The following is a 27,439-nucleotide window of genomic DNA, read 5'->3' as shown; positions in this document are numbered from 1 at the left end:
TATAGATAGATGTGAGCTTCTATGTAGGGATTTGAACCTGGGTCCTTTGCAAGAGCAGTAAGTGCTCTCAATCTCTGAACCATCTCTCCAGCACAGTTGGGAGTAATTTTATTTAATAAGAGCATATAGCTCATTGTGAGTGCTACAGAACAGAATGGGCATGCCATATTCAGGGGACACTCATGTCTTAAACAGTTTTATTTTGTAATAGAAGCATTATAGGAAGTCATATTTGGGAGGTATACAGGGTCCTGATCATACAGAGACTGCATGCATAATGATAACGCTACATGGTGATTGCCTGGATGGTGAGGAGCTGATCATACAATGGCTGTATGCCTGGGAGTTGATCATGTGACTGCATGCATGACTAGAAGTTGTTTGTTTTTTTCTAAACAATTTATTTGTATTTTTATTTATGTGTCTTGTGACTGTCCAGCACATTTGTGCTGGTGCCTGCAGAGGCCAGAGAGGGAGCCATTCTTTAGAGCTGAAATAGATGTTGTTAACTGCCTGACATATATGTTGGGAACAGAATTTGCATCCTCTGGAAGAACAGCAAATGCTCTTAGCCTTTGAGTCATCTCTGGAGCCCCAGGAGCTGGGATGTTTGTCATCAATTTATGAAAACTTATTGGAGGATTTTAATCTTGTAGATTAGTAAGGATGTTGAAATAATCTTGATAGATTGAGTGTAGAGTTAGGGTGGTGATCAAGGAGAGAAATTATCTTAAATGTTTGAAAGGCTTCAATGATAAGATCTGCTAATAGATTTTTTTTGGGGGTGGGGTTTCCAAGACAGGGTTTCCTCTGTGTAGCCCTGGCTGTCCTGCTAATAGATTTTTAATGGGTTAGATGAGGAAAAGAAAGTTGCTTTTTTTGATTTGTAGTTTTCACATCTGTGGACAATAGTGTTTATGACATCCCAGTAAAGAAACAGGCTTAGAATTGATTAGAAGCATCTTAACTAATCATTCCCCTGTCATAATCATTGAATTGATTATCAAGTTTATTATTGCCTTGTAGTGAACAGCCTTGAATATTTTTGTACACGTGGGTATATTCTAGAAGATAAACTTCTATGTAAAGTTCTCTTATCAAAAAATGGGTGCTTTAAAAACCTTGTAAGTATGTGTATATGAGTATGTTACATGCACATGAGCATGCTGGTTGTGATGCCTGCGTTCATGTATGCAGAAACGAAGTTAAGTATCTTCTATCACACTCTGCTATATTCCCTTTAGACAGGATCGCTCACTGAAGCTTGCCACTTCAGCTAGGCTGGATGACCAGGGAGCGCCCTGGATCCCCTCTGTGTGCTTAAAGTCCTGTGCTTACAGTCCTGTGGGATCATGCCCAGCTGTTTTGTTTTCATTTTTGTTTTTTTCAAGACAGGGTTTCTCTGTGTAGCCATGGCTGTCCTGGAACTCACTCTGCAGACCAGGCTGGCCTCGAACTCAGAAATCTGCCTGCTTCTGCCTCCCAAGTGCTAGGTGTGTGCCACCACCGCCCAGTGCCCAGCTGTTTTTTGTTGTCTTTCTACATTTTATTACTGAACAAGCCAATTAGGTCATGTGGAATAAATATCAGTGGCAAATCAGACCCCAAATTTAAAGAGGTTAAAGATGTTCAGCTCCTCAGTTATGCCATTATGTGTGAGTCCTTGCAGACCTCGCTTCGTTCTCCTTACACTTCATATTATAAGTTTTCATATGAATCCATTGGGAAATAGGATGATTTTACTTTTGTTTCTTGGCCAGGAATTGCTTGATTCCAAAAGTCTGGCGAGAAGCTGAGTCCAGGGATGGTGTGCAGTGTCTGAGGAAAGGAGAAGAAATGCTTACCTTTTTGCATGAGTCCTGGGGATTTGAATTCATATCTCCATATTTGCACAGTAAGTGCACATACTTACTGAGCCATCTACCCAGGCCCTAACATTTATGCCTTTTTGGGTTAGACTTTTGAGCTATGATATAAAACAAATAATAGACAAGCAGCAGTTTTGAAAGAAAAGCCTTGACCCCCCCCCAAAAAAAAAGTTCAAAATGAAATGATAGTCAAAATATGTTAGATGGAAAGCTGGAAATATAGCTCAGTGATAGAGCTCTTGCCTAACATGTACAAGGATCTACCTCAATCGCTAGTACTCCCCCCGCAAAAAAGAAGGTATTGGTAGGAATGCACACTTGCAATCTCAATACTCAGGAGGCTGAGGTGGGTGCTCCCTGCCAATCCTGACAACCAGAATTGGTTCTGGCACTCAGATGGTAGGAGAGAACTGACTTCTTAAATTTTTATTTTTATTTTTTTGGGACCTCCACATGTGTGCTATGACATCTGCTCCTCCCCCCAATAGATAGATAATAAATGTGTTTTTAAGACAAAGGTCCTAAGTGGAATAAGCATGTTGGAGAACACTTCATTTTGACAGAAAGATGTTTGTGGACTGGCAATATTTTTCTGTGGTATGTGGTGTAGCTTTAATATTTTTCAGTGTCTACTTTTAATGATGGTTCTTAAATGCTTTAATCTTCCTTCTAGCCCACCACCAGAAGTAAGAAAGAAAGGCTATTATGATATGGGAGGAGTGGACTTGTTTAAGTTTCTTTGGAGTAAATCCCACCTGCATTGTTAGGAAATCAGCAGTTCAGTTCACAGGTCAGCAGCAGCACCTTGATCCATTCGCAAACACTTCACGAATATACTGGTAGTTCAGTAGTGTCGGGGCAGTAGCAGTGGTGGGGCAGCCTAGCAGGGACAGCCAGGCTTCAGTTTAATGGTCAAGAAGTCAGTAGGAGGGATTTGGACCAGCAGGGACATCAGGAGAAGTTCTCTGCCCTGCCTCTCTCAACAAAGATGACTTCTAGAGGTTAGGAGGAGTGAACAGCTGTCAGAGTAAAGTATTGTTTTTTTTTTTTTTTTTAAAGATTTATTTATTTATTATATGTAAGTATGTGTAAATAGCTGCCTTCAGACACACCAGAAGAGGGTGTCAGATCTCTTTACGGATGGCTGTGAGCCACCATGTGGTTGCTGGGATTTGAACTCAGGACCTTCGGAAGAGCAGTCAGTGCTCTTAACCGCTGAGCCATCTCTCCAGCCCCCCCTTTTTGTTTTGTTTTGTTTTGCTGTTGGCAGTGAATGTGGGTAATAGAATATTATTTCATGTATAAAATTATTAAAACGTAACTGTGTATGGTGGTTAGTGCATAGTAGTTATCCTAGTACTGCAGAAGCTGACATAGGATTGTGGGCTCCAGGTCAGTGATGCTACAGAGGAAGACCCTGATACAAGCAAAACCAGTAACAGTACCATAAGGGGCTGAGTAGATAGCTCAGTTTGTAAAGTGCCTGAGGATTTGACTTCAGATTCATGGCTCTCATATAAAAACAGGTCTGGAACCCTAGTCCTTGGTAGGCAGTGATGGGCTCTTCTCAGCTCTCCCTTTCTAGTGCTGGCATTAACAGGTAAGCACCTTCCCTGTTTGGCTTTTACCTTTTTTACATTTATTTGTGTGTGTGTTCATGCACATATGTTTATGTTTGTGTGTGCATGCATGTAGGTACCTGTGGAGGTCAGAAGAATTTAAGATGTGAGCTACCCTAATGTGGGTGCTGAGAACTGATCTCAGTCCTTAACTACTCAGTCATCGCTTTAGCCCCGTGCCCTGCCTTGCCTTTCCTTTCCTTTCCTTTCCTTTCCTTGCCTTTCCTTTCCTTTCCTTTCCTTTCCTTTTCCCTGAGATGGCCTGTGTTACTTAGGGTTTTACTACTGTGAGTAGACATCATGAACAAGGCAACTCTTAGAAAGGACACCTTTTAATTAGGGCTGGTTTACACATTCAGAAGTTCATCAAGGTGGGAACATGGCAGCATTCAGGTAGGGATGTGCAGAAGGAGCTGAGAGTTCTTCATCTTCACCTGAAAGCTGCTAGCAGAAGACTGGCTTCCAGACAGCTAGGAGGAGCATTTCAAAGCTCACACTCATAATGACACACTTCTTCCAACAAGGCCACACCTCCAAATAGTGTCACTCCCTGGGCCAAGCATATTCCAAGGACTTCACAGATTTCTTTTTGTAGCCCTGTCCTTGAACTCACTCTTTAGACCAGGCTGGGATCAAAGGCCCACCACCACCAGGCCCCATGTCTTCTTTTTTAAAATGTGAGTTCTGAGGATTCAGCTTGGGTTCTTATGATTGCAAGGCATGCTCTTTATCATCCTACCTACTGAGATATCATCCTACTCTCCACTCTCCAAGTACTGTGATTATAAACATGTACCACCATACCCAGTTTTTTAGGGTATGGGGATAGAACCCAGGGCTTCATGCATACCAGACAAGCATGCTACCAACTGGTTAGCATCCATCAGGAAAGACAATTTCTTTCTTTCTTCTTTCTTCAGGAAAGACAATTTCAACATCATCCCTAAAATAGTCTTTTTCTGGAATGTGGGATGAGAATTGAACTCAAGATTTTGTGCATGCTACTATGCAAGTACTTCATACTAGAGTCGTTAACCTACTAGTTCATTTTTCACTTGTATTTATTTTCCTGCAAATTCCTACCTAGGTCTTGTCAAATGTCAGAAACCTTAATTAAAAAAATGGCTTCAACAAGTAGAAATTTTCCTCACAGATATAATTCAGTAGCATATGAAATTGTCACAGACTTAGATATGTTCACCCTTCTGGTTCCTTTCATTCTCACCATATTGGTAGTTGCTAGATTAAGCAGATATAGTATATGAAAAATAAATTGTTACCATGGGAAATAGATAACAAGATAATGGAACTTGATGCGGATGAGGGAGAAGACAGACTAACATAGGTAAACATTTCATTATGTCTGAAATGTTAATTATTGTGGAGAAAATAAAGTAGTGGACAGGATAAGAAGTATTGGGTTATTAGTAAGCTGATCGGGGAGGTTTCAGTAAGATGACTGAGTCTAAAAGGGACTGTGAGAGTGCAGAGTGAAAGGCTGGTGTGGGTGTGTTGGATTAGCATTTAGGCATAGGGAGCAATGAGTGCAAAAAGGCTCTTGTGCTTGAGTTTTTCGTAGAACTGAATTGAAAAGAGGCATCAGGGTTGAGCTGTGTGATAAGGGGCAAGTAAGCAAAGTATTGGGAGTCAGGTCGTATAGGGCCTTGCATTATGAGAACTGTTTTTTTTTTTTTTTAAACACTTAAAAAAGATGGGAAGAGCTGGGCAGTGGTGGTGCACACCTTTAATCCCAGCCCTTGGGAGGCAGAGGCAGGCGGATTTCTGAGTTCGAGGCCAGCCTGGTCTACAGAGTGAGTTCCAGGACAGCCAGGGCTACACAGAGAAACCCTGTCTAAAACAAAACAAAACAAAAAGTGGGAAGAGATGCCTTTGGAAACCTTTGAGCAGAGAAGTGACTAAAAGGTTCCTTTCAGGACCAGGCCACCTACAGTGATAAAGAGCACCTTGGCCTTGGGTTCAACCTTCAGCACCCAAAAGGAGGAAAAAAATGCTCATGCTACAGCTTTGTTGAGAAGAGAATGAGAGGATAAAGGGAGAAGCAGGCTTCCTATTAAGAGAATCATAAGCAGCCAGGGTTTAGAAGAAGTGAGAAGTAGGGGTATTGAAGAGATTCTTCATGTTGTCAGAACAAGCTCAAAGGATTTATGGAATACTATTGATAGAGGGTGTGAGGAAAAAGAGGATTTGTATCCACAACCATTACCAGAAAAGATGGCATTGCTCACATACCTCTTTCATTTGGAATATAAACATTTCCTAAAGCCTTTGTAAGTTTTTCTCTCAGCTCTTTTTGGGGCCTTGACTAGGCATGCTTCTAGGTGGTATGTATAACTGAGGCTGGGAAAGCCATAATGTGTACATCAGCTTCATAATGGGAGGTGTACTCTGTAACAGGGAACAAAATATAAGGTAGGAGAATATGTGATTGTTCACCAAGAGTGATGTGTGTTTTTGTTGGGTTGGCCATTACTCTGTGGTAACTTGTAAATAATATTTCATAATAATTACTTAGATACATACACACATATACATGTGTATGGTATATATCTGTATGTGTATGCAGAAAATGGAACATTTTGGACAAGTTCATTAAGCCTAGAGCATTTAATGATCATGTATGTGGAACATTGAACAGAAGCCCTTTAAAACCTGTAAGGGGAAAAGTAATGAGGTGGTTCAAAGCTCATCATTTTAACCTTTGACCAGGTATTGATTAATAATAATTACTAACCAGGTGAATGGTAAATGGACAAGTAGGGCCAAGAGGAAATAACTGAAATTTAGAAAAAATAATGTTTAAAGCTATCTTTTTCTCTTATTCAAATGATGTATGTAATTAATAGTATTTTGTATGATAGTTCTTGCCTTCAATTGACTATTTTGAAGCTTTTCCTGTTCTGGGCACTATTGTGCATAGAAAGTATTCGCTTTGGTATATTTGGTAGACTTCTTCAAAATTCTAAGTTGTGAGCTTAAAAACACTTTTCTTTTTTTTTTTTTTTTGCTTTTGTTTTTTTTTGTTTGTTGTTTTGAGACAGGGTTTCTCTTTGTACCCTTGGCTCTCCTGGAAAACTCTCTGCAGACTAAGCTGGCCTGTTCCCCCATGTCTGCTTCCGAAATGCTGAGATTAGAGGTGTGTACTACCATTGCTGGTGTAGACAGGGTTTCTCTGTGTAGCCATGGCTGTCCCTGGAACTCATTCTATAGGCCAGGCTGGCCTTGAACTCAGATATTCACCCACCTCTGGCTCCTAAGTGCTAGGGCTAAAGGTGTGAGCTACCACTATCCAGCTAAAAACACATTTCTAAGAAAATTAATTTAGGTTTATGTCATAAAATTTCTACAGTTACAATATTCCCAAGACTTAAAATATATCCATTTATTTATGTCCTTTTCATGTGGAATCCCCACTCCAAGACCTAGTTATTTGTTTCATGTATGTATGTGCATATGTTACAGACATGCTGGTGCTTGTGGAAGCCACAGAAGGTGTTGTAAGCCCTTGAGCTAGACTTACATGCAGGTGATTGCTATGAACTGCCTTATGTGGGTGCTGGGAACTGAGCTTGGGTTGTCAGAAAGGGTAGCAGCTGCTCTTTAACCACTCAGCCATCTCATCCCATGGAATTTCCTTTTTTTGGGGGAGGGGAAGGATTGATTGGGGATTTGGATGGAGATCAGTTTAATGTGCCTTATATATAATGTATTGTCTTCTTACCAGTTTGCCCAGAGGAATGTTTTTCCGGGTGAAGAGAGAGTATAATGATAAATAAGAAATCTGAATAAGCCCCATCTGAATGTTGGGGCTTGAGCTCAGGAAGATTTTTATTTCCAGTGAACTTTTGCTATTGACTAGATGTAAGGCATTATAAATTTTTATTTTCTTACCCTGTATTACAGTTTGTCTTACATATTTACAGTTGGGACTGAAGAAGTGCCTCAGTGGATAAAATGCCTGATGGGCAAGTATGAGTCCAGGTCTTCAGAACCCATGTGAAAGCCAGGCAGGTGTGGCAGAGGGGGACACGGAATTTCTTTCTTTCCTGGTTCTTGTTTTTGAACTAATTGAACATCACGGTATGCATCTGTGTGTGTTTATGCATGCATGTAGTGTAGACATGGCGCAGAATTGAGCAATAGTTAATTTGTCTTTGGATATGGACTCGTCTACTGAAGAGCTGATGAGACAAGAGGTTGAAGTTCTGGAGGCTTCCCTGTATTTAGAATGTGTATGAAGTAGTCTCTGTGTTATAGCTCCTCTCAACCATTTTCATATAATTTAAGTCCACTTTCTTCCTTCCTCCCTTCCTTCCCATCCTTTAGTGTTATTTCGAGACAAGGTCTCACTAGTTATTTTAGGCTAACCCGGAACTCACTATGTAGTGCAGGCTGGCTTTGAACTTACAATAATCCTTCTGGCTCAGCCTTTTAATTCTGATATTCAGGAGTGAGCCACAATGATTCACTCAAAATGTTGAGAAATCCATTGGATGAATTTGTATAAGTGATAATAAAGCCAAAGCTACTTTTCTGTATCTCAGAATCAAAGTATTTTGTTTTTCCTTTTGGGCTTCCCTGTTTTTTTGTTTGTTTGTTTTCATTTTTTTTGTTAGTTAAGATTAAAACTATCAGAGGTGGGAAGGATCTAAGAGGAGTTGGAGGGGAAACTTTCATCAATGGTTCCACTTTCAAACTGACCATGGCCATTTATTTCATCTTTCTGGGCCTTTATTTTCTTGATTGAAAATGGGGAGGAGTCTAAATGTCTGTTGTGCTGACAAGAAAGTTCAGTTCTCCCTCCCTCCCTCCCTCCCTCCCTCCCTCCTTCCCTCCTTTCCTCCCTCCCCACTACCTTCTACACACACCCTAACTCATGCGCTCAGATTGGTGGTTTGTAGTTTCTGTAGTGACCATTTTTCCCTTAGTATGAGAGTTACTCATCATATTGGTGTGTGCTTCTTAACTGAGTTCTCAAATCCTCAGGTAAGTATCTATTAGTACTTTTTAGTTCTGCCTCCACCAGTTCCTTAATGGTAATAAAAAATTACCGAAGAGTAGATACTTAAAATAATAGAACCTCCCTTTGTTTCAGTCACTGTTTTGGAGACTGAAAATCCAAGTCAGCTGAATCGGTTCTTTGTAGGCTTCTCAGTTGGTTTGCAGGTAGCTGCATTCTTACTGTGTGCTGACATGGTCTTGCTTTTTCTTTTTCTTTTCTTTCTTTTTTTTTTTTTTGAGTTGTGATGTCGTTTTCTTAAACTTCTATGTATGTGTGCATACTTGCTCATATTCACACACCTATATAGGACAACTTGTGGGAGTTAGTTTTCTCCTTCTGTGCTGTGGGTCATGAGTATCAAGCCTGGCACTCTTGTCAGGCTTGGCAACAAGTATCTTTACCTGCTGAGCCACTTCACCAGCCCCGAGACTCTGCTTTTTGTTGTTGTTGTTGTTGTTAATTTACAAAGATAAGATTTATTCATTTTATGTATGTTAGAGTTTTGCCTGAATGTATGTATGTGCACTAGCTTTGTGCTAGGAGCCCATAAAGGTCAGAAGAGGTTGGACTTCTCGAACTGGGTTAATGGATGTCTGTGAACCACTGTATTGGTGCTGGGAATTGAACCCAGTTAGTTCCTCTGTAAAAGCAACAGATAACTTACCTTTGAGCTGTCTTTGTAGCCCTGCTCCCTGACTCCATCCGACTACATCTTAAGTCCATTTTAACTTCACTTCACCTTAAAGGCAGCTCTATTTCCAAATAAAGTTACATCCTAGGGTCCTTGAGCACTAGGGCTTTGATCTTCAAATCTGAGGACTATAAAAGCAGTTCAAGCATGCTTCTACCCTTATAACCACTGGTTACTCATTTATTTATGCATTTTCACAAAAAACTTTCTGTATTTCTGATACCATTTTTCTTCTTTTGAGTTGTTTTGACAAAATGCTTCAGAAAAGTATCTTAAGAGAGACAGGTTTTATTTACATCACAGTTTCAGATGATTCAGTCTGGCTGCTTGTCCGTGTGCTTAAACAAAAGTGTGGTGGGGATCACGTGGTAGTGGAGGTTCTACACATAAGGGTAGACAGGAGATTTCTGAGTTCGAGGCTAGCCTGGTCTACAGATTGAGTTCCAGGACAGCCAGGGCTACACAGAGAAACCCTGTTGAAAAACAAAAACAAACAAACGAAAAAAGGGTGGACAGGAAATAGAGAGAAGGATGCTTGGGGGCTGACTTTTGGCCTCCCTCCTTCCCTCTCTTCCTTTCTTCCTTTCCTTTTTATTGCAAAGGGTTCCCACCCCCAGTATGTGGAGTACTGCTGCCAGTACTCAGGGTAGGTCTTCTCTAAGTTAATCCTGTCTAAAAGTGCCTTTAAAACTAGGGTATGCTTTAGAAGTCTCTTACCAGGTATGAACATGGTGTGCCTATACACAAATAAGCAAAAATACTTATACACATTAAAATATCCTAAAAGAGTATTTTAAACATATTATCTACTTAAGTATAAATATATCCACTTCACAAATAATATGTTCGTTATAAAACATCCTAAAACCCTGTCTCGAAAAACCAAACCCCCCATCCCCCAAATAAAAAAACCACCTAATATTTTCCCTCAGCCTCGATGTTTCATTTCACAAGATGATAATATAGGAGTTTTGGAGTTTGGTTTTCATCATTTAACATTATTATAAATCATATATCTTGCCAGGCAGTGGTAGCACATGCCTTTAATCCCAGTACTTGGGAGGCAGAGGCAGGCAGATTTTTGAGTTTGAGGCCAGCCTGGTCTACAGAGTGAGTTCCAGGACAGCCAGGGCTATACAGAGAAACCCTGTCTCAAAAAACAAAAACAAATCATGTATCTATATTCTAAAGTTTTTTTTTTAAATAATAATTATTATTTTTGAGATGGGATTTCTCTGTGTAGCCCTAAATATCCTGGAACCTGAGATACACCTGTCTCTGCCTCCAGTGCTAGGATTAAAGGCGTATGCCACTGTACCTGGCTTATTTTAAAGTGTTTTAACAATGTATGCGTTTACCATAAATTAACATGGTATAAATCACAAATACAGTGGTGATCATTTGATCCTTGTATTTCTGCCTACACATTTCTGGCTTGTAGATAAGATGCCATGTGCAATGAAACATGAGTACATAGGAGTATTTGCTTTTTTATTTTTTGAGACAGGATGTCATGTATCCCATGCTTGTCTTCACCATTTGTGTTGTTAGAGATGACCTTAACTTCTGATTCTCCTGACTCCTGCCCAACTGCTGGTATTACATGCATCGACTAGTATGCTTAGTCTTATGTTACTCCTGGGATGGAACCCAGGGTTTTATGCATGCCAGCCAAGTACTTTACAACTGAATGTTTTTAACTTTTGGTTTTGGTCAATACTATTTTTGGGAGACAGTATTGCTGTGTAGCTTCAAATGCCCTTAAATTTATCATACTTCCTCTTCAAACTCTGGAATCATGAAATTATAGATGTATGCCACCATACCTGGCAAAGGGTGGCTGGAGAGATGGCTTAGTAAGAACATTGTCTATTCTTCATGAGGACTCAGGTTCAATTTCCAGCACCCACATGGCAGCTCACAACTATAGTTCCAAGGGATCTGACATAACAGACATGCATGCAGGCAAAACACCAGTGCACATAATATAAAAAGTAAAAAAAGATATTTAAACAAAACAAGTGGGATTGTATTAAACATTCTCTTGTCATACTGTCTGTACCCACATGTGTACCTTGAGTTTACTCTTTAGCACAGAATGTTTTTGTGGTCTTGCCTTAGCCTCCCAGGTGCATGCATGACTGTGTGCTTGACTGTATTGTTTACTTCATTTCTTGCCTCTCCTCCTTTTACTTTTACTTTAAAAATTTTTTTTTCTTGTCTGGTCTCTATAGTGAATTCCATGCCTAGCCATGGTTTTTTAGGAACCCTGTTATTCATACATATATAATATTACGTGTAGGTCACACATGCAGATCAGAGAATAACTTTGGGCATTGTTCTTACCTTCTACCTTGTTTTTTGTTTCTGCTGCTGAGTTGCATAAACCCGTTTCTGGGTGATTCTCTTTTTTTACTTACTGTCTTTCACTGTAGGAGTCCTGGTTTTACGCGATACTTTTATGGGCTTTGAGAATTATCAGACTGGTCAGGTCTATGTAGCAGGTGCTTGTACTCACTGAGTTATCTCCTTGATCTTCTTTTCTTATTGAGATGGTTTATTTGTGTAGCCCTGACTGGCTTGGAATTTGTAAGGTAGACCACTCTGGTGTCTTGGTATGATCCTCTGCTGGAAGTCCAGGCTGGGGGAGGTGGGGACGGGGCTGGGGATGGGGCTGGGGGCGTGGCTGGCAGGACTGAACTAGTTATCTTTTTTTGTGAACCGCCTATACAGACTTCATTTTCTTTGTTGTTCTCATTCCTTTCTCACTTATCCCTCTCCATTCTCTTTATGCCTTCTATATAGTCTTAGTTTTTATTCTTTTCTTAACATTGGACAACTGCAGGGCTTGAACTGAGGTTGTTTAAAAAGTGGCTGGGAAATCGATAGCTGGCCTTGCAAGCAATTAAGAGTATTTGTTGCTCTTAAAGAGGATCTGGGTTTGATTTCTGGTGCCCACTTGGTGGTTCACAACCACCTGTAACATCATTTCCAGCATATCCTATGCCTTTTTCTGACCTTTCTGGGCACCAGGCCAGAGGTACACAAGTATACATACAGGTACACAATTATGAACCTTTAAAAAACCAAACAAAAAGCTCCATTGATTGTTAAGGAGTCTCTGTTGCTCTGTTTTTTATGTTACCATACTAATAGGAATAAAAATGATGCATGCAAGTGTAGGTAACTACTGAACACTTAACTGTGGTAATAGACATGTGTTATGAGATAGATACCATTATCCCTTTTCAACAGATGAGGCAAATATATCAGGGAGACATTTGATTGGTTTCTAGTAACTGGGGGTGTGGCTCTCTACTGATCATTTGCATAGCTTACACAATATTCTCAGTACTCCCCTCCCACCTTAAACAAAGCTACATTTCTAGTAAGAAGAAAACAACATCAAGTTTAAGCACTCATCTTCTGTAATTCACATACACTCAACACACACACACACACACACACACACACTTTTAAACCATCTTTCCACCTAAGTCTATACTTAGCATGTTTCGGAGAATCCCCTCTGCTCTAGAGCTACAAGTCTCATCCTTGCCATCATTTTCTCTCATCAGATTTTTTCTAGGGTTTCTGGTCTAGTAACTGTGTAACTAGTGGCATGAGAGATTCCTCAATGTAGCTGATGACAATGTTTGATTCTTAGGAGATAGTTTGATATTTTAGAATGCTTGTAGTTTTAGATAGGTTCTTCTCTGGATGAACAGAGTCAGTATACTACACACACACACACACACACACACACAAAGTACATATTAATAGAGACTATATTGGATTGGTCTAATACAGCAGTGATAGTCTGCATAACGGAGAGTCAAGAACCATTTTCCAAGTCTAGACAGCTGAATGACTTAGACTTAGAAGTCCCTAACCATAGCTGAAAGCTTGGAAGCTCTCTTTTAGAGTCTCTGGCATTCAGTCCTGGTTGAAAGAAAGGCCTGAGAAGCTGGAGTCTGATGCCAGTCTGATTCAGTAAAAGGGGCATGCAGGCTCCTGGGCTTTCCTCACTAAGCCATTGAAAGGCACCATGCACATTTAACCCTGTGTGCCCCTCACTGTCCCCACTCTAGAATACTTCCATAGATGCAGAGATAAATTTTACCTCTTGACTCTGTGTGTGTGTGTGTGTGTGTGTGTGTGTGTGTCTCGTGCGTGCCTTTTACAACACACATGGAGGTAAGAGGGCAATTTGTTAGAATTTTTTTTCTTTACTATATGGATTCTGGGGATCAAGCTCAGGTTGTTGATCTTAGTGCAAAAGACCTTTAATCAACTGAACCATTTTGCAAGTCCAAGAAAAACATTTTATACCACTATGTTAGGGTTTTTCTTGGTAGGTTTTACACACATACACACACACACACACACACACACACACACACACACACACACACACACGGTATGTTTTACATATGCACACACACACGGTATGTTTTACATATGCACACACAGTGTATGTGTGTAGAAAACATGCAGAAAAAGTTGCTTCTCTTTTCACATAGGGAGGATAGTCATAAAAGATTTGTATGTTATTAACTGTAGTTGTATATGATTTTAGTAGCTGCTGAGTATCATCACTTAAATAATGCATCTGAATAGTCTTTTCTTGGTGGACAGGGAAAAGTCTCTGCTGGCACCCTAACATTTTGAAAATTGCATTTCAGTTAATTTGTTTTCTGTGCATGTAGGGAGGGCAAATGAGCCATGGTACTCACATGGGAAGTCAGAGGATAACTTGCTGGAGGTGATTATCTTCTACCATGTGCATCCTGAGGATTAAAATGAAGTAGTCAGGCTTGGTAGAAAGTCCCTTCACCAGCTGACCCATCTTGCAGGTCCTCATATCTGTTTTTTGAGACTTAAACACTGTACTAGTTCCCTTTTTATTGCTCTGATAAAATACCAGGACTGAGACAATGTAGAGAAGAGAGCGTTTAGTTTACTTGGATTATTGCTACTAGAGCAGTGGTGGTTTTCAATTTGTGGGATGCAACCTCTGGAGTTTGTATATTATGATTCATAGCAACAGCAGCAAAATTAGTTATTAACTAGCAGCAAAATAATTTTATGGTTGGAGGTTACCTAACAGGAACTGTACTAAAGGGTTACAACATTAGGAAGGCTGAGAAGCACTATTCTATACGCTTAGAATTCATCATGATGGGGAGGGTTGGTAGCTGGAGCAGAAAGTCGAGAGCTCATCATGTGCCACAAGTGTAAAGTTGAGAGCAAATCTGAAATTGTGCCAGTCTTTTAACTCAATGCCACCTCCAGTGGCACACCTCCTCCAATAATGCCACACCTACCTTCCTTCCTTTTTTTTTTTCTTTTTCGAGACAGGGTTTCTCTGTATAGCCCTGGCTGTCCTGGAACTCACTCTGTAGACCAGCCTGGCTGGAACTCAGAAATCCACCTGCCTCTGCCTCCCAAGTGCTGGGATTAAAAGCATGCGCCACCACCGCCCTGCTGTTTTCATTTTTTTCTTTCTTTTTTTTTTCCCCCAAGACAAGACCATACTTTCTAAGTTTTAAACAGCAGCACCTGGAGACTTTTTTCAAATGCTTAAGTCTATAGGAGACATTTCTCATTTAAACCAATACAAATACAATGCTCAAATGAAAATCCTTCATTTAATGACTTTGTGTGCTTTATTATTTATTCATGATAAATTCTCATATTGCCTTCCTGGGCTAAAGATTATACAAATTCTAATGACTTTTTAACAAGTTGTTTTTATTTATTCCTTTATGTGTATTGCCTGCATCTATGTTTGTGTGAGTGTGTTGAATCCTCTGGAATGGGAGTTATAGGCAGTTGTGAGTTGTCATGTGGGTTTTGGGAATAGAACCTAGGCTCTCTGGAAGAGCATCCAGTGCTCTTAAATGCTGAGTCATTTCTCCACCTCCTCTAAAGACTTAATAATGACAAGACAAATATCACTAAATAATTAAAGCGCTGGGCAGTGGTGGCGCACGCCTTTAATCTCAGCACTTGGAAGACAGAGGCAGGCCGATTTCTGAGTTCGAGGCCAGCCTGGTCTACAGAGTGAGTTCCAGGACAGCCAGGGCTACACAGAGAAACCCTGTCTCAAAAACAGAAACAAACAAACAAACAAAGAATAATTATAGCAATTTCTGTTCTTACTAAGAATAAATGTCTGGTATGGTGAAACAAGCCTTCAATGCCAGAGACTCATATGAAGCTCTGGTGTGTTAGTCAGTGTGCTATTCTGTGAAGAGACACTGTGACCAAGGCAGCGGTTATAAAAGAAGGCATTTAATTGGTTGCTTGTTTCCGGTTTCAGAGACTTAGTTATTATCATGGCAGGGAGTGTGGTGGCATGCCTGGTGCTAGAGCAGTAGCTGAGAGCTACATTCTTCAGGCAGAGAGGCTGAGAGAGACTGGGCCCTACATGGGCTTTTGAACCTCTTCCAACAAGGCCGCATCTCCTAATCCTTCTAATTCTTGAAAAGCAATTCACTCTCTGGTGACTAAGGCCATTCTTATTCAGACCACACTTGGCATTACAGATTCCATTTCAAAGATAAAATGGAATTACCTTTTTACTCACCTTGAAAATTGTAGAAGCTGTATAATTTTAGGAAAATATTTTCATATTTTCTATATAAAGTGGTTATTTGTAAGTTTCATAAGTCATCTAGGAGGGAAGGGATCTTCCAGAGATACATGGGGTTGGGGGGAGATGGAAAGCCAAACTTATCATTTGTTTAAAAAGGCCTCTTTTTAAAAGTGTTAGATTTGGGAGTTGGGTATTTCCTTGCAGTGCTGTAGATAACTTTAGGGATTTTTCTCATATTTTACTCATATTTAGAATATTTGTGTTGCCACATGGGTATGTATGTGTAGAGGTCAGATGGTTTTTTACTTCTGTCATGTGAGCAATTCAACTCAGGTCATCTGGCTTGGTGACATGACCATTATCCCCTGACAGGCAGAATTGGTAAGATAGCTTGGGAGAGAGAGAGGTAGGTACTCTGCAAGGGAAGCCGGGTTGTGGAAGGGTTGTGGAAAGTTTCAGGTGATTGTCCTGGGAATACAGTTTCTTGGCAGAGGTACCTCCTGCATTATAGTGTGTTTAGCAGCACTACCGCACTCTACTGGCTGGGTGGAGTAGCTTCTCCACTCCATATTGTGACAACAAACAATGTTCAGACATTGGCAGATAATTTTTGGGAGAAACCAACTCTGCCCTCTACAATTAAGAACCACCATCGAATAAAGGTTAATAAATATACCTAGAAGAGTGCTTGGATGGAATAAAGTATTTTTTGCATAAATGAAGTGTTAGTTTTTGGCTGGGAATTAAAAACAGAAGAAAACCATGTTATTTGTTGTAGTTGATGAATAAGATGTCCACTGAGCATCTTTTTCAGATCTTAATTAATTAAATAATTATTTTTTCTGTTGGTGATTAAACTCAGGACCTTGTTTATGTTAGATAAATTCTCTACTAAGCTGTATTATTGCTCTCACTTTTTCTATTTATATTATTATACTGATAAAATTAACTAATTAAGTAAGGAAGGAAAGAAGGAAGTTTGAGTCATATTATGTAACCCTGGAACTTGCTGTGTAGACTAGGCTGACCTTAAACTCATGGAGATCTAACTGAGGGCTGGGATTAAAGGTTTGAACTACCAGGTCTGGCCACTTAATATAAGCTACTTTTTGTTAAATTTGTTTTTCTTTTAAATTTACTCTATTTTTTTTATTATATTTAATTTATTTCTGTGCTTCTGTGAGTTCATGTGCACATGTAGGAGTCAGAGAGCAGTTTGCAGGGTTTGTTTGCTCCTTTTATCGTGTGAGTCCCAGAAGTTGACTCAGGTCCTCAGGGTTGGGGCAAGCACCCTTACCCATTGAGTGACCTTGCTGGCCCAATTACATGAGCTTTTAGTAAATGGAATTTTCAGGTATCACTTTTAAATTTTACTAAATGTAGACTACAACCTTTTAAAAGTCTGAACTTTGTAAAGAGCTTATTAGAAATATATAATCTAATAATGGATACAGAGGGAGTCTTGGAAAATGTCACTTTAAAGAAGCAAAATCCTAAATTAGTAGTTCTATACTTAAGTTATTTATTAACACAGCTCTGTCCTCACATTCAGGCTTTAAGGAAGAAAATATTTTTATTACTTAATGTGCTATTATGCTGGAGAAAGCTCAAATTTTATTTGCTGTATTTTCCAAGTGCGCTTTATATGGTGTTTAAGTCTTAAATTTCAACATTTATCTGGATGTGATAGTCCATGGTACACATCCCAGTAGTTAGAATAATGAGGCAGGAATATTAGGAGTCCAAGGCCAGCTGGGTTATATGTGAGAGTGTCTCAAAAACAACCAAGCAAAAATTTTAGTATTTGATTTTATGTGCTTAATTAATTGATTAATTAATTATTTTTTTTGCTATAGGCCTCGAAGTAGAGGAAAATCTACAGTGGAAGACGAGGACAGCATGGATGGACTGGAGACAACAGAAACAGAAAATACTGTGGAGACAGGTATTGGATCTTAATGAGAGTTTTGACAAAATAAGTAATCATCTGTATTTATTTATGCACTGCACATAGCATTTGTATAGAAATGTCTGTGTTAGTATTTGTCTACATATGTATGATGTGTACTGATAAAGTAAAAAACTAAGGTTTCTTTCTCAGTTTTCCCCTTGAATGTTTATTTAGTTTGAATTATTTTGTTTATATGAATATCCTTTATTGAAACAAATACAACTTTTTTATGCCTTTAGTATATTTCTGACTTGTGAACCATCAAGTATTTGTTCAAAGCTTTTGTTAATATGAATAGAAGGGAAAATGCTCCATTTTTTGAGTGGTATTATGAAGTCCTGGGTTAAACCATAAGCTTCTGTGTGCTCAGCCTTCAGATATCTTAAACATACAGGTGTGCATTGTGTACCCCCAAGAGTGGGCAAGTAAAGTACCAAAAGTCATTCCAAAATCTTAAGAAGTTAATGATTTACTAAGTTGTTGGAGTCAGGGCCTGAGTAGAAGATGGACTGCCCGGGGAAGTCAGCTAGCTGTGCTTTCCACACGTGTGTGGGCCTGGGTAGTGCTCTGCTCTTTGCTGTTCATCAAGATGAGTAGTATTTTTTTTTAAAAGATTTATTTATTTTATTTATATGAGTACATTGTAGCTGTCTTCAGACACATCAGAAGAGGGCATTGGATCCTATTATAGATAGTTATGAGCTACCATGTGGTTGCTGGGAATTGAACTCAGGACCTCTGGAAGAGTAGTCAGAGCTCTTAACCACTGAGCCATCTCTCCAGCCTGAATATTATCTTTTTTTTTTTTTTTAAGAATTATTTATTTTTTTATGTATATGAGTACACTGTAGCTGTACAGATGGTTGTGAACCTTTATGTGGTTGTTGTGAATTGAATTTAGGACCTCTGCTCGCTTTGGTCAACCCCACTCACTCTGGTTGGCTCCACTTGCCAGTTGGCTGTGCTTGGCTCCGTTTGCTCTGGTCAACCCTGGTTGCTCAGTGGTCAACCCTGCTTGCTCAGTCCCTGCTCACTCAGGCCCAAAGATTTATTTATTGTTTTAAATAAGTACATTGTAGCTGACTTCAGACACACCAGAAGAGGGCATCAGATCTCATTATGGGTGGTTGTGAGCCACTATGTGGTTGCTGGGATTTGAACTCAGGACCTTTGGAAGAGCAGTCAGTGCTCTTACCTGCCCAGCCATCTCGCCATCCTCCAAAGTATTATCTTGATGTGTATGGTGGCACACGCCTTTAATCCTAGCACTTGGGAGGCCGAGGCAGGCGGATTTCTGAGTTCGAGGCCGGCCTGGTCTACAGAGTGAGTTCCAGGACAGCCAGGGCTATACAGAGAAACCCTGTCTCAAAAAAACCAAAAAAAGAAAAAAAAAGGTTGCTTCATCTTTTCTAAAAAATATGTGTGTGTGTGTATTAGTTTTGCATACACAGGGCAGCCAAGGAGACCAGAAGAGGGTGGTGGATTTCCTGGTACTGGAGTTATAGGTAGATATCTGTTGTAGTGAGACTGTTTTGGCATCAAACTTGGGTCCTCTGGAAGAGCAGTCAGTGCTCTTAACCACTGAGCCATCTCTCCAGCCCCACTTTATCTTTTTTAGAAAAATTATCGTGTGTGTGTGTGTGTGTACACAACTTGAGAAATTTTCTCCTATAGACTGTGGGGATCAGACGTGGCAGCAAGCTCTTAACACTTTCTCATAATAAAACACTTGGCTTTATGTTTTTAAGGTATTTTCTAGAAATTACTTTATGTTTATTTCTTACTATGTAAGTGTAGAGTTCTTGGAAAGCTTTTGTATACTCTGTAGTTCCCATTTCCTTTCTGTTGTGTTTGATTAGTTAGAGTGACAAAGTGAAGCTTGGAAGCTCACAATCTTTTCATCCTTTAAAAATTTTCCTCCCCACCTTCCTTTTCCTATTTATCTTTCCCTTTTCCTTCTCTCCATTACTTAGAATTTATTTATTATTTTTTTATAGATTTTTTTTTTTTATCTGTGTGTCTGTATGTGCTAGAGTGAACATGGGACCCAGACGAGGTTTTGGATTTTCAGGAGCTGGAGTTACAGGCATTTGTGAGCTACCCCACAAGTACTAGGGATCCAAACTGGGATCCTCTGTAGGAGCAGTAAGTACTGATAACTGCTGGATCATCTCCCAGAACTCCTGTAAAGTCATGTGTCCACGTCTTCACCGTCAAAGAAGGGTCTCACTGTGTAGCCCTGGCTGTTTTGGAACTCTCACTATGTAGACCAGGCTTGGCTGGAACTCACAGAGATCCACCTGCCTCTGCCTCCGAAGTGCTGGGATTAAAGGAGCTTGCACTATGTCCAGTTCCTTTTAAAGTTTTAAGTGACATTTTTCAACCTCAATTTTTTTTTTTTAAAAATTATATTAAGACAGTGCCATCCGGCAATCTCCTTTTAAAACATGTACCCATCAACATTCTTCGGTATTCTCTTTCTTATTTGGTGAAGATTTAGCATCATTTCTGTGTTATTCTGTTTTTTTCCCCTGTAATCTTGTTTTTTGTCTTTGTTTTCGAGACAGGGTTTCTCAGTGTAGTCCTGGCTGTCCTGGAGCTCACTCTGTAGAGCAGAGAGGGTCTCCTGCCCTTGCCACCTGAGTGCTGAGAGGAAGAGTCTTATGCCACCACTGCCTGGCTTTCCTCATAAGTTTTTATGATCTCTTCAAAACCTTGAATTTTGACTTTTGATTTCTTTTAAACTCCTCCAGTTCTTCTCAGTTATGCATTCTTAGAGTTCACACATTACCCTTGTCATAGTGCCATTTATTGGGACACTTAGTGACTCCTTTTCAAAGTTGCATGGGTGCTACCTTTTCCATCACCACATTTTCTTTTTGCCCTAAAAACCTATGCCATACAGCTTTTTACATATTGAAACCTACAGTCCAGTGATCCTATGAATGGGTTTGCTGCTTTTCTAGCTCCAAGTCTTTATAATCTCAACTCCCCACCCCCACCATCTCTATCTATCTATCCATCTCTCTCAACCTTATATAACCCTGGCTAGCCTGGAGTTGACAATTCTGGCTAAAAAAAAAAAAAAAGAGGTCTACCTGCCTCTGCCTCCTGAGTGCTAGGATCAAAGGCATGTACCACTACATATGGCTATTGTCATTTTCTTGACACACCTTCAGATCTTTCACCAAAGCTACATTTTACATCTTTCAACTGATCATGGCTGTAGACAACAGACAGTCTTGCTGATTGGTTTATCTCAAATGACCCCAGATCTCAAGTGAGTCAAGACCACCACTCCTTTCCTTATTCTATCTACACTTACTTAGAAATTTCTTCTCTAGTAATTGAGGATGATTATTTCCTTCACTACCTTCTCTTCTCAAGCTTCTAATTCTTCAATTTAATTTCCATTCTTTATTGTTTTAGTGGAAAAAGGAATTTCACACTTATCCACCAGGTATGCTCTCTTGCTTATTTCTCTGTCCACATACTCTGCCTTCTAAACTGTGCCTTAAGTACCTTCTTAGAAAGCTACAATGATCATTGTTCTTTGGAAAGAATATTTTTGAGGTCTATGTTTAATCTTTCCTGCCCCTAGATAAAAATTTAGCTACTCTCTAAGGACTTCAAGTTCTTTTAGCTAAGGAAAGTAGGTAGCATTAAGGAGTAAAAACTTGTAGGTTATAGGAATGCATATCATAATTGTTTCACTTGAGAACTAACTATGTTATTGGTCTTTGTCTTGTTTAGTAATATATTAGCTATTAGATGAGACAATACATATACACTTATAATTGTGAGTTGATACACTTTGAAGTCTACCTTTAAATAGCTAACTACCTTGCTTGTTTGAGACAAGTATCTTACTATGCAGCCCTAGTCCTGGAACTTGCTGTGTAGCCTCATACTCAAGAGAGCCACCCGGTCCTGTCTCTTGAGTGCCTTGATTAAAGGTGTATATTATAATGCCTGGAAGAAGAAGTTTTTTCCTTGCATCTGTATCTACTCATCTACATATTAGTCCTCCCTCCTTCCCTTATGTTCTTCCCAGATGCTAGTAACTTCTATTGTATTGTGTTGTGTTGCATTCTATTCTATTCTATTCTATTCTATTCTATTCTATTCTATTCTATTCTATTCTATTCTATTCTATTCTATTCTATTTCCTTGAGATTAATGTTAGCTTTCATATTAAAATGAAATATAGTATTTTTCTTTATGACTTTGACTTACATACAAGTTCACGTAGTATTATACATTTCCACACACATTTCTGGAGATGGAATAATATTTTTTTTCTGACATAGGGGTTAGCTTTAGATCACTATGTAGCTAAGGGTGGCCTCAAACTTGTGATCCTGTTGTCTTCCCATCTTGAGAGCTAGAGTCACAGCTGTGCCTGGCTAATGTATTTTTATTTAAAAGAGGTTTTATTATGTGGGTACCAGTGTGGTGCCTGTGGAGTCCAGAAGAAGGAATTGGGGTCTCGAGAACTGGAGTTGGAGATGGTTGTAACCCACTGTGTAGATATTAGGAACTGAACCCAAGTCTCTGCAAGAACAACCATTGCTTGTAACCATTGAATCATTTATCTAGGTCTTTATTTTTATCCTTAATTATATACTATTCCATTTTATATGTACAGCTGTTCATTAGTTACATCATTCAGAAATCATTGGCTGATTTCTTTTTGGCTATCTGTGGACAGTATTTTTATTAAAATACCAGAATAGATACCTTTCTATGTATTAATTTCATTTAATTTAGATATATATCCAATAATGAGTATATATTTTTGCTGGATTATGTAGTTATTCTATTTATAATTTGGGTTGACTGATGTATTTATTTATTGTTTGAAATTTTGCTTTGTTGCCCAGGCAGCACTTAGGGTCAAATGATCCTTGATGTCAGCTTCCCAAGTGTTAGAACTACAGACATATGGGATTGGGCACTGCAACTGCATGAGGCTGGTGTGGCTCCTCCCTCCCATACTCCCTCCTTCCCTGTATCATTTTTTCAAGAAAATGTTACTCTGTGTAGCCTTGCTGTCCTGGAATTAATTGTGTAGACCAGGTTGGCCTCCAATCATAAGAGATCCATTTCTGCCTCCCAAGTGCTCAGATTAAAGCCACTGCCCTGCCATGTGGCTTTCTTTCCTTTTCTCCCCACCCCTTCCCCCCTTTTCATACATCTGTCTATCTAGCTGTCTGTCTCTTTCAGGAGCATTGCAAATGGTTTTCTATAATATAACTGAACTATTTTTTCAAGATTTATTTATTTTTTATTTTATGTTTATGAATGTCTTGCCTCCATGTATGTAAGTGTACCTTGTATAAGCCTGTTGCCCTCAGAGGTCAGAAGATGGTGTTGGATCTCCTGGAACTCGGGTGACAGATAAAGTTCTCTGTTTACTGAGGATCGATCTCTGGCCTTTTAAAAGAACAGCCAGTATTCTTAACTGCTCAGCCATCATTCTAGTCTTTTTTTTTTTTTTTTTTTGTAGAAAATGGTTTTAATATTTTCAACTGTTAATATTCAGCAAACAGATATATTTCGTTGTTATGTCTCCCTTTTCATTTCTGATTTTATTAATTTGGTTATTGTCTCTGTGCCCTCTGGTTAGTCCGGCTAAGGGTTTATTTATTGTGTTGATTTTCTCAAAGAACCAGCTCCTGGTTTTGTTGATTCTTTGTTTTGTTTTTGTTTTTGTTTTTTCAAGACGGGGTTTCTCTGTGTAGCCCTGGCTGTTCTGGAACTCACTCTGTAGACCAGGCTGGCCTCGAACTTAGAAATCTGCCTGCCTCTGCCTCCCAAGTGCTGGGACTAAAGGCGTGTGCCACCACCGCCTGGCTGTTGATTCTTTCTATAGTTCTTTTTTTATAGTTCTTTTTATAGTTTTTATAGATTTTTTTATAGTTCTTTTTGTTTCTATTTGGTTGATTTCAGCTTTAACCTTGATTATTTCCTGCCCTATACTCCTCTTGGGTGTATTTGCTTCCTTTTGTTCTAGAGCTTTCAGGTGTGCTGTCAAGCTGCTAGGGTAAGCTCTCTCTGGTTTCTCTTTGGAGGCACTTAGAGCTATGAGTTTTCCTCTTGCCACTGCTTTCATTGGGTTCCATATGTTTTGGTATGATGTGTCTTCATTTTCATTAAATTCTAAAAAGCCCTTAATTTCTTTAGTTCTTCCTTGACCAAGTTATCATTGAGTAGAGCATTGTATGTGTATGTTGAGTAGAGCTTCCATGTATATGTGTGCTTTCCATTGTTTTTGTTGGTATTTAAGACCAGCCTTAGTCCGTGGTAATCTGATAGGGTGCATGGGATTATTTCAATCTTCTTGTATCTGTTGAGCCCTGTTTTGTGGCCAATTATGGTCAGTTTTGGGGAAGGTACCATTAGGTGCTGAGAAGAAGGTATATTCTTTCGTTTTAGGATGAAATGTTTTATAAATATCTGTTAGATGCATTTGGTTCATAACTTCTGTGAGTTTTACTGTGTCTCTGTTTAGTTTCTGTTTCCATGATCTGTCCATTGCAGAGAGTGGGGTGTTGAAGTCTCCCACTATTATTGTGTGTGGTGCATTGTGTGCTTTGAGCTTTAGTAAAGTTTCTTCTATGAATGTGAGTTCCCTTGCATTTGGAGCATAGAGGTTCAGAATTGAGAGTTCATCTTGGTAGATTTTTCCTTTGAACAGTATGAAGTATCTGTCCTTATTTTTTTTTGATAACTTTTGTTTGAAAGTTGATTTTATTCAATATTAGAATGGCTACTCCAGCTTGTTTCTTGGGGACCATTTGGTTGGAAAATTGTTTTCTGGCCTTTTACTTTGAGGTAGTGCCTGTGTTTGTCACTGAGGTGTGTTTCCTGTATGCAGCAGAATGCTGGGTCCTGTTCTGTCAGTCTATATCTTTTTTGTCAGTGTATATCCAGTCTGTTGGTCTATATCTTTTTTGGGGAATTGAGTCCATTGATGTTAAGAGGTATTAAGAAAAAGTGATTGTTACTTCTTGTTACTTTTGTTGTTTGAGGTGGAATTATGTTTGTGTGGCTATGTTCTTTTGGGTTTGTTGAAAGATTACTTTCTTGCTTTTTTAGGGTGTAGTTTCCCTCCTTGTGTTGGAGTTTTCTGTCTTTTATCCTTTGTAGGTCTGAATTTATGGGAAGATATTGTGTAAATTTGTTTTTTTCATGGAATATCTTGTTTTTTCCGTCTATGGTAATTGAGAGTTTTGCCTGGGCTGGCATTTGGGTTCTCTTAGGGTCTGTATGACATCTGCCTAGGATCTTTTAGCTTTCATAGTCTCTGGTGAGAAGTCTGGTGTAATTCTGATAGGCCTGCCTTTATATGTTACTTGACCTTTTTCCCTTACTGCTTTTAATATTCTTTCTTTGTTTAGTGCATTTGGTGTTTTGATTATTATGGATTTATTTATTATTGTATCTAACTACACTGTAGCTGTCTTCAGATGCACCAGAAGAGGGCGTCAGATGTCTATGGATGGTTGTGAGCAACCATCTGTTTGCTGAGATTTGAACTCAGGACCTTCAGAAGAGCAGTCAGTGCTCTTAACCACTGAGTCCTCTCTCCAGCCCCATTTATGTCCTCCTTAAAGTCTTCTATCACCATCATGAAAAGTGGTTCTATATCTGAATCTTGCTTTTCCAGTGTGATGGTGTATCCAGGACATGTTATGGTAGGAGAATTGGGTTCTGATGATGCCAAGTAACCTTTGTTTCTGTTGCTTATGTCTTAAGTTTGCCTCCCTCCACCTGATTGTCTTTTGTACTACCTGCCCTGTATCTGACTAAAGCCTGTCCTTCCTGTGATCCTAGTTTTGTCAGAACTCCTTAGAGTTCAGCTGTCTCTAAGATCTTGTGATCCCACGATCCCGTGATCCTGAGATCCTGTGATTCTGAGATCCTGGGTATGTAAGAGCTTCTGGGATTCAAACTGCCTCTGGGACCCCAAGATCCTGGTGTGACCAAGCTCCTGGGAGCTTGGGATCCTTGGATCCTGAAGTCCTTGGCATGTTAGAGTGCCTGGGAGTAGAGCTTCCACTGGGTGTTGTGAGACTGGCTGCGGAGTTTCTGCCCAAGGTCTGCTCAAGGCACTAGCCCAGACAAGAAGGAACCTGTGCCACCAGTGAATTCCTGGGTCCCACTGGTTCCAGTTACTTCTGGTCTTGGGGCAGATGTTATGTCCTCCTGACCTCTGATCCTATGATCATGGGAGTGTTAGAGCACCTAGGAGTGGATCTTCCTCTGGGTATTGTGGGACTGGCTGTGGAATCAGTGCACACGGTCTTCTCAGGACACTTGCTCAGACTGGAAGGCCCATCTGTCCAGTATTTGCTTTTGCTTTTGTTTTTGTTTTTGTTTTTGTTTTTGAGACAGGGTTTCTCTGTGTAGCCCTGGCTGTCCTGGAACTCACTCTGTGGATCAGGCTGGCCTCGAACTCAGAGATCCGTCTGCCTCTGCCTCCCAAGTGCTGGGGTTAAAGGCTGAGCCACCACGCCTGGCCCACTCGTCCAGTCTTAACTGGACTAATTTACATTCTTACTATCAAGGCATAGGAGGACAGTCTTTTATCTTATCATTAGTTATTTTTGTCTTTATTATTATTTTTTAATAGCTACTTGAAGGAGGATGAGATGACATTTTGTGGTTTTGGTTTTCATTTCTGTGATGTTTTCTTAGACACCCTCTGTATCGTCCTCTTCTTGCTTTTGAGTTGAATTTTTATATATGTTGCAAGTATATCACTTATTAATTGAATAATTTGTACTTAACTTACACTCTGCAGGTTGTTCGTCTTGTTGGTGGTTTCCTTTTTTGGACAGACGTTCTTTGAAATGTTACTAGTTAGTTTTTGCTTTAGTTGCTTGTGGTGTCTCATCTGTACCCCTCTTTCCCATGGGATTTCCATATCTAAAGATGTCTTTGTGCTGGGGGATGATTATTGAAATGCTTCTCCACTTTTAATAATTACAAAGTTTTGGGTTTTATGGAATGCTTTGACCCAACTGTACATGTTTAGAATTAGGGCCATCCTTTATTTCTTCTGCATTATATACCCACTGTGTCTAGCATCACCCCTTCCTTTTTTTTAAATGTTTGTGTGTGAGGACATTATATTTGTAGCTCAGTTTGACCTAGAACTTACAGTATTAGTTCTGTCCCTTTCAAGTTCTGAATATACAGCCACCTTATGTGCTGTATGTATGTATATACATATATATATATATATGTATTTTAAAGATTTATTTTATTTATTTTATGTGTATGAATACACTGTAGCTGTACAGATGGCCATGAGCCATCATGTGTGTGGCTGCTGTTGATCTCAGGACCTCTGCCGGCCCAGCTCGCTCCGGGGTAATTTACTGCAGCTGTCTTCAGACACACCGGAAGAAGGCGTCCGATCTCATTATGGGTGGTTGTGAGCCACCATATGGTTGCTGGGATCCGAACTCAGGACCTTCAGAAGAGCAGTCAGTGCTGTTACCTGGTGAGCCATCTCGCCAGCCCTGTGCTGTATATTTTAAAGTCAGCTATTATAATTCTAATAGGTCATGTGTCCCCATCCCTCTACACCTCCCTCTGCTCCTCCACAGTTTCACGATTGTTTTTGGTTCTAAAGGCATTTATTTATTGAGTCGGGGCTATATATATATATATATATA

General features: G+C 39.6%; 1 protein-coding gene across 14 annotated transcripts in view; it reads left to right on the top strand.

Annotated features, from left to right (window-relative positions):
- Kmt2c (lysine methyltransferase 2C) overlaps positions 1-27,439 on the top strand; it is a 217,663-nt gene that overhangs the window by 33,290 nt on the left and 156,934 nt on the right. For all 14 annotated transcript variants that reach the window (XM_031380223.1, XM_031380221.1, XM_031380220.1 and 11 more), the window contains exon 2: positions 17,656-17,744. In XM_031380223.1, the coding sequence (XP_031236083.1) occupies positions 17,656-17,744 (89 nt within the window). The remainder of the gene's footprint in view (positions 1-17,655; positions 17,745-27,439) is intronic.

This window comes from Mastomys coucha, unplaced genomic scaffold (assembly GCF_008632895.1).
Source record: "Mastomys coucha isolate ucsf_1 unplaced genomic scaffold, UCSF_Mcou_1 pScaffold19, whole genome shotgun sequence".
NCBI classification, from domain to species: domain Eukaryota; kingdom Metazoa; phylum Chordata; class Mammalia; order Rodentia; family Muridae; genus Mastomys; species Mastomys coucha.
The sequence above is the reverse complement of the archived record's forward strand: the minus strand, read 5'-3'. Positions and strand labels throughout refer to the sequence as shown.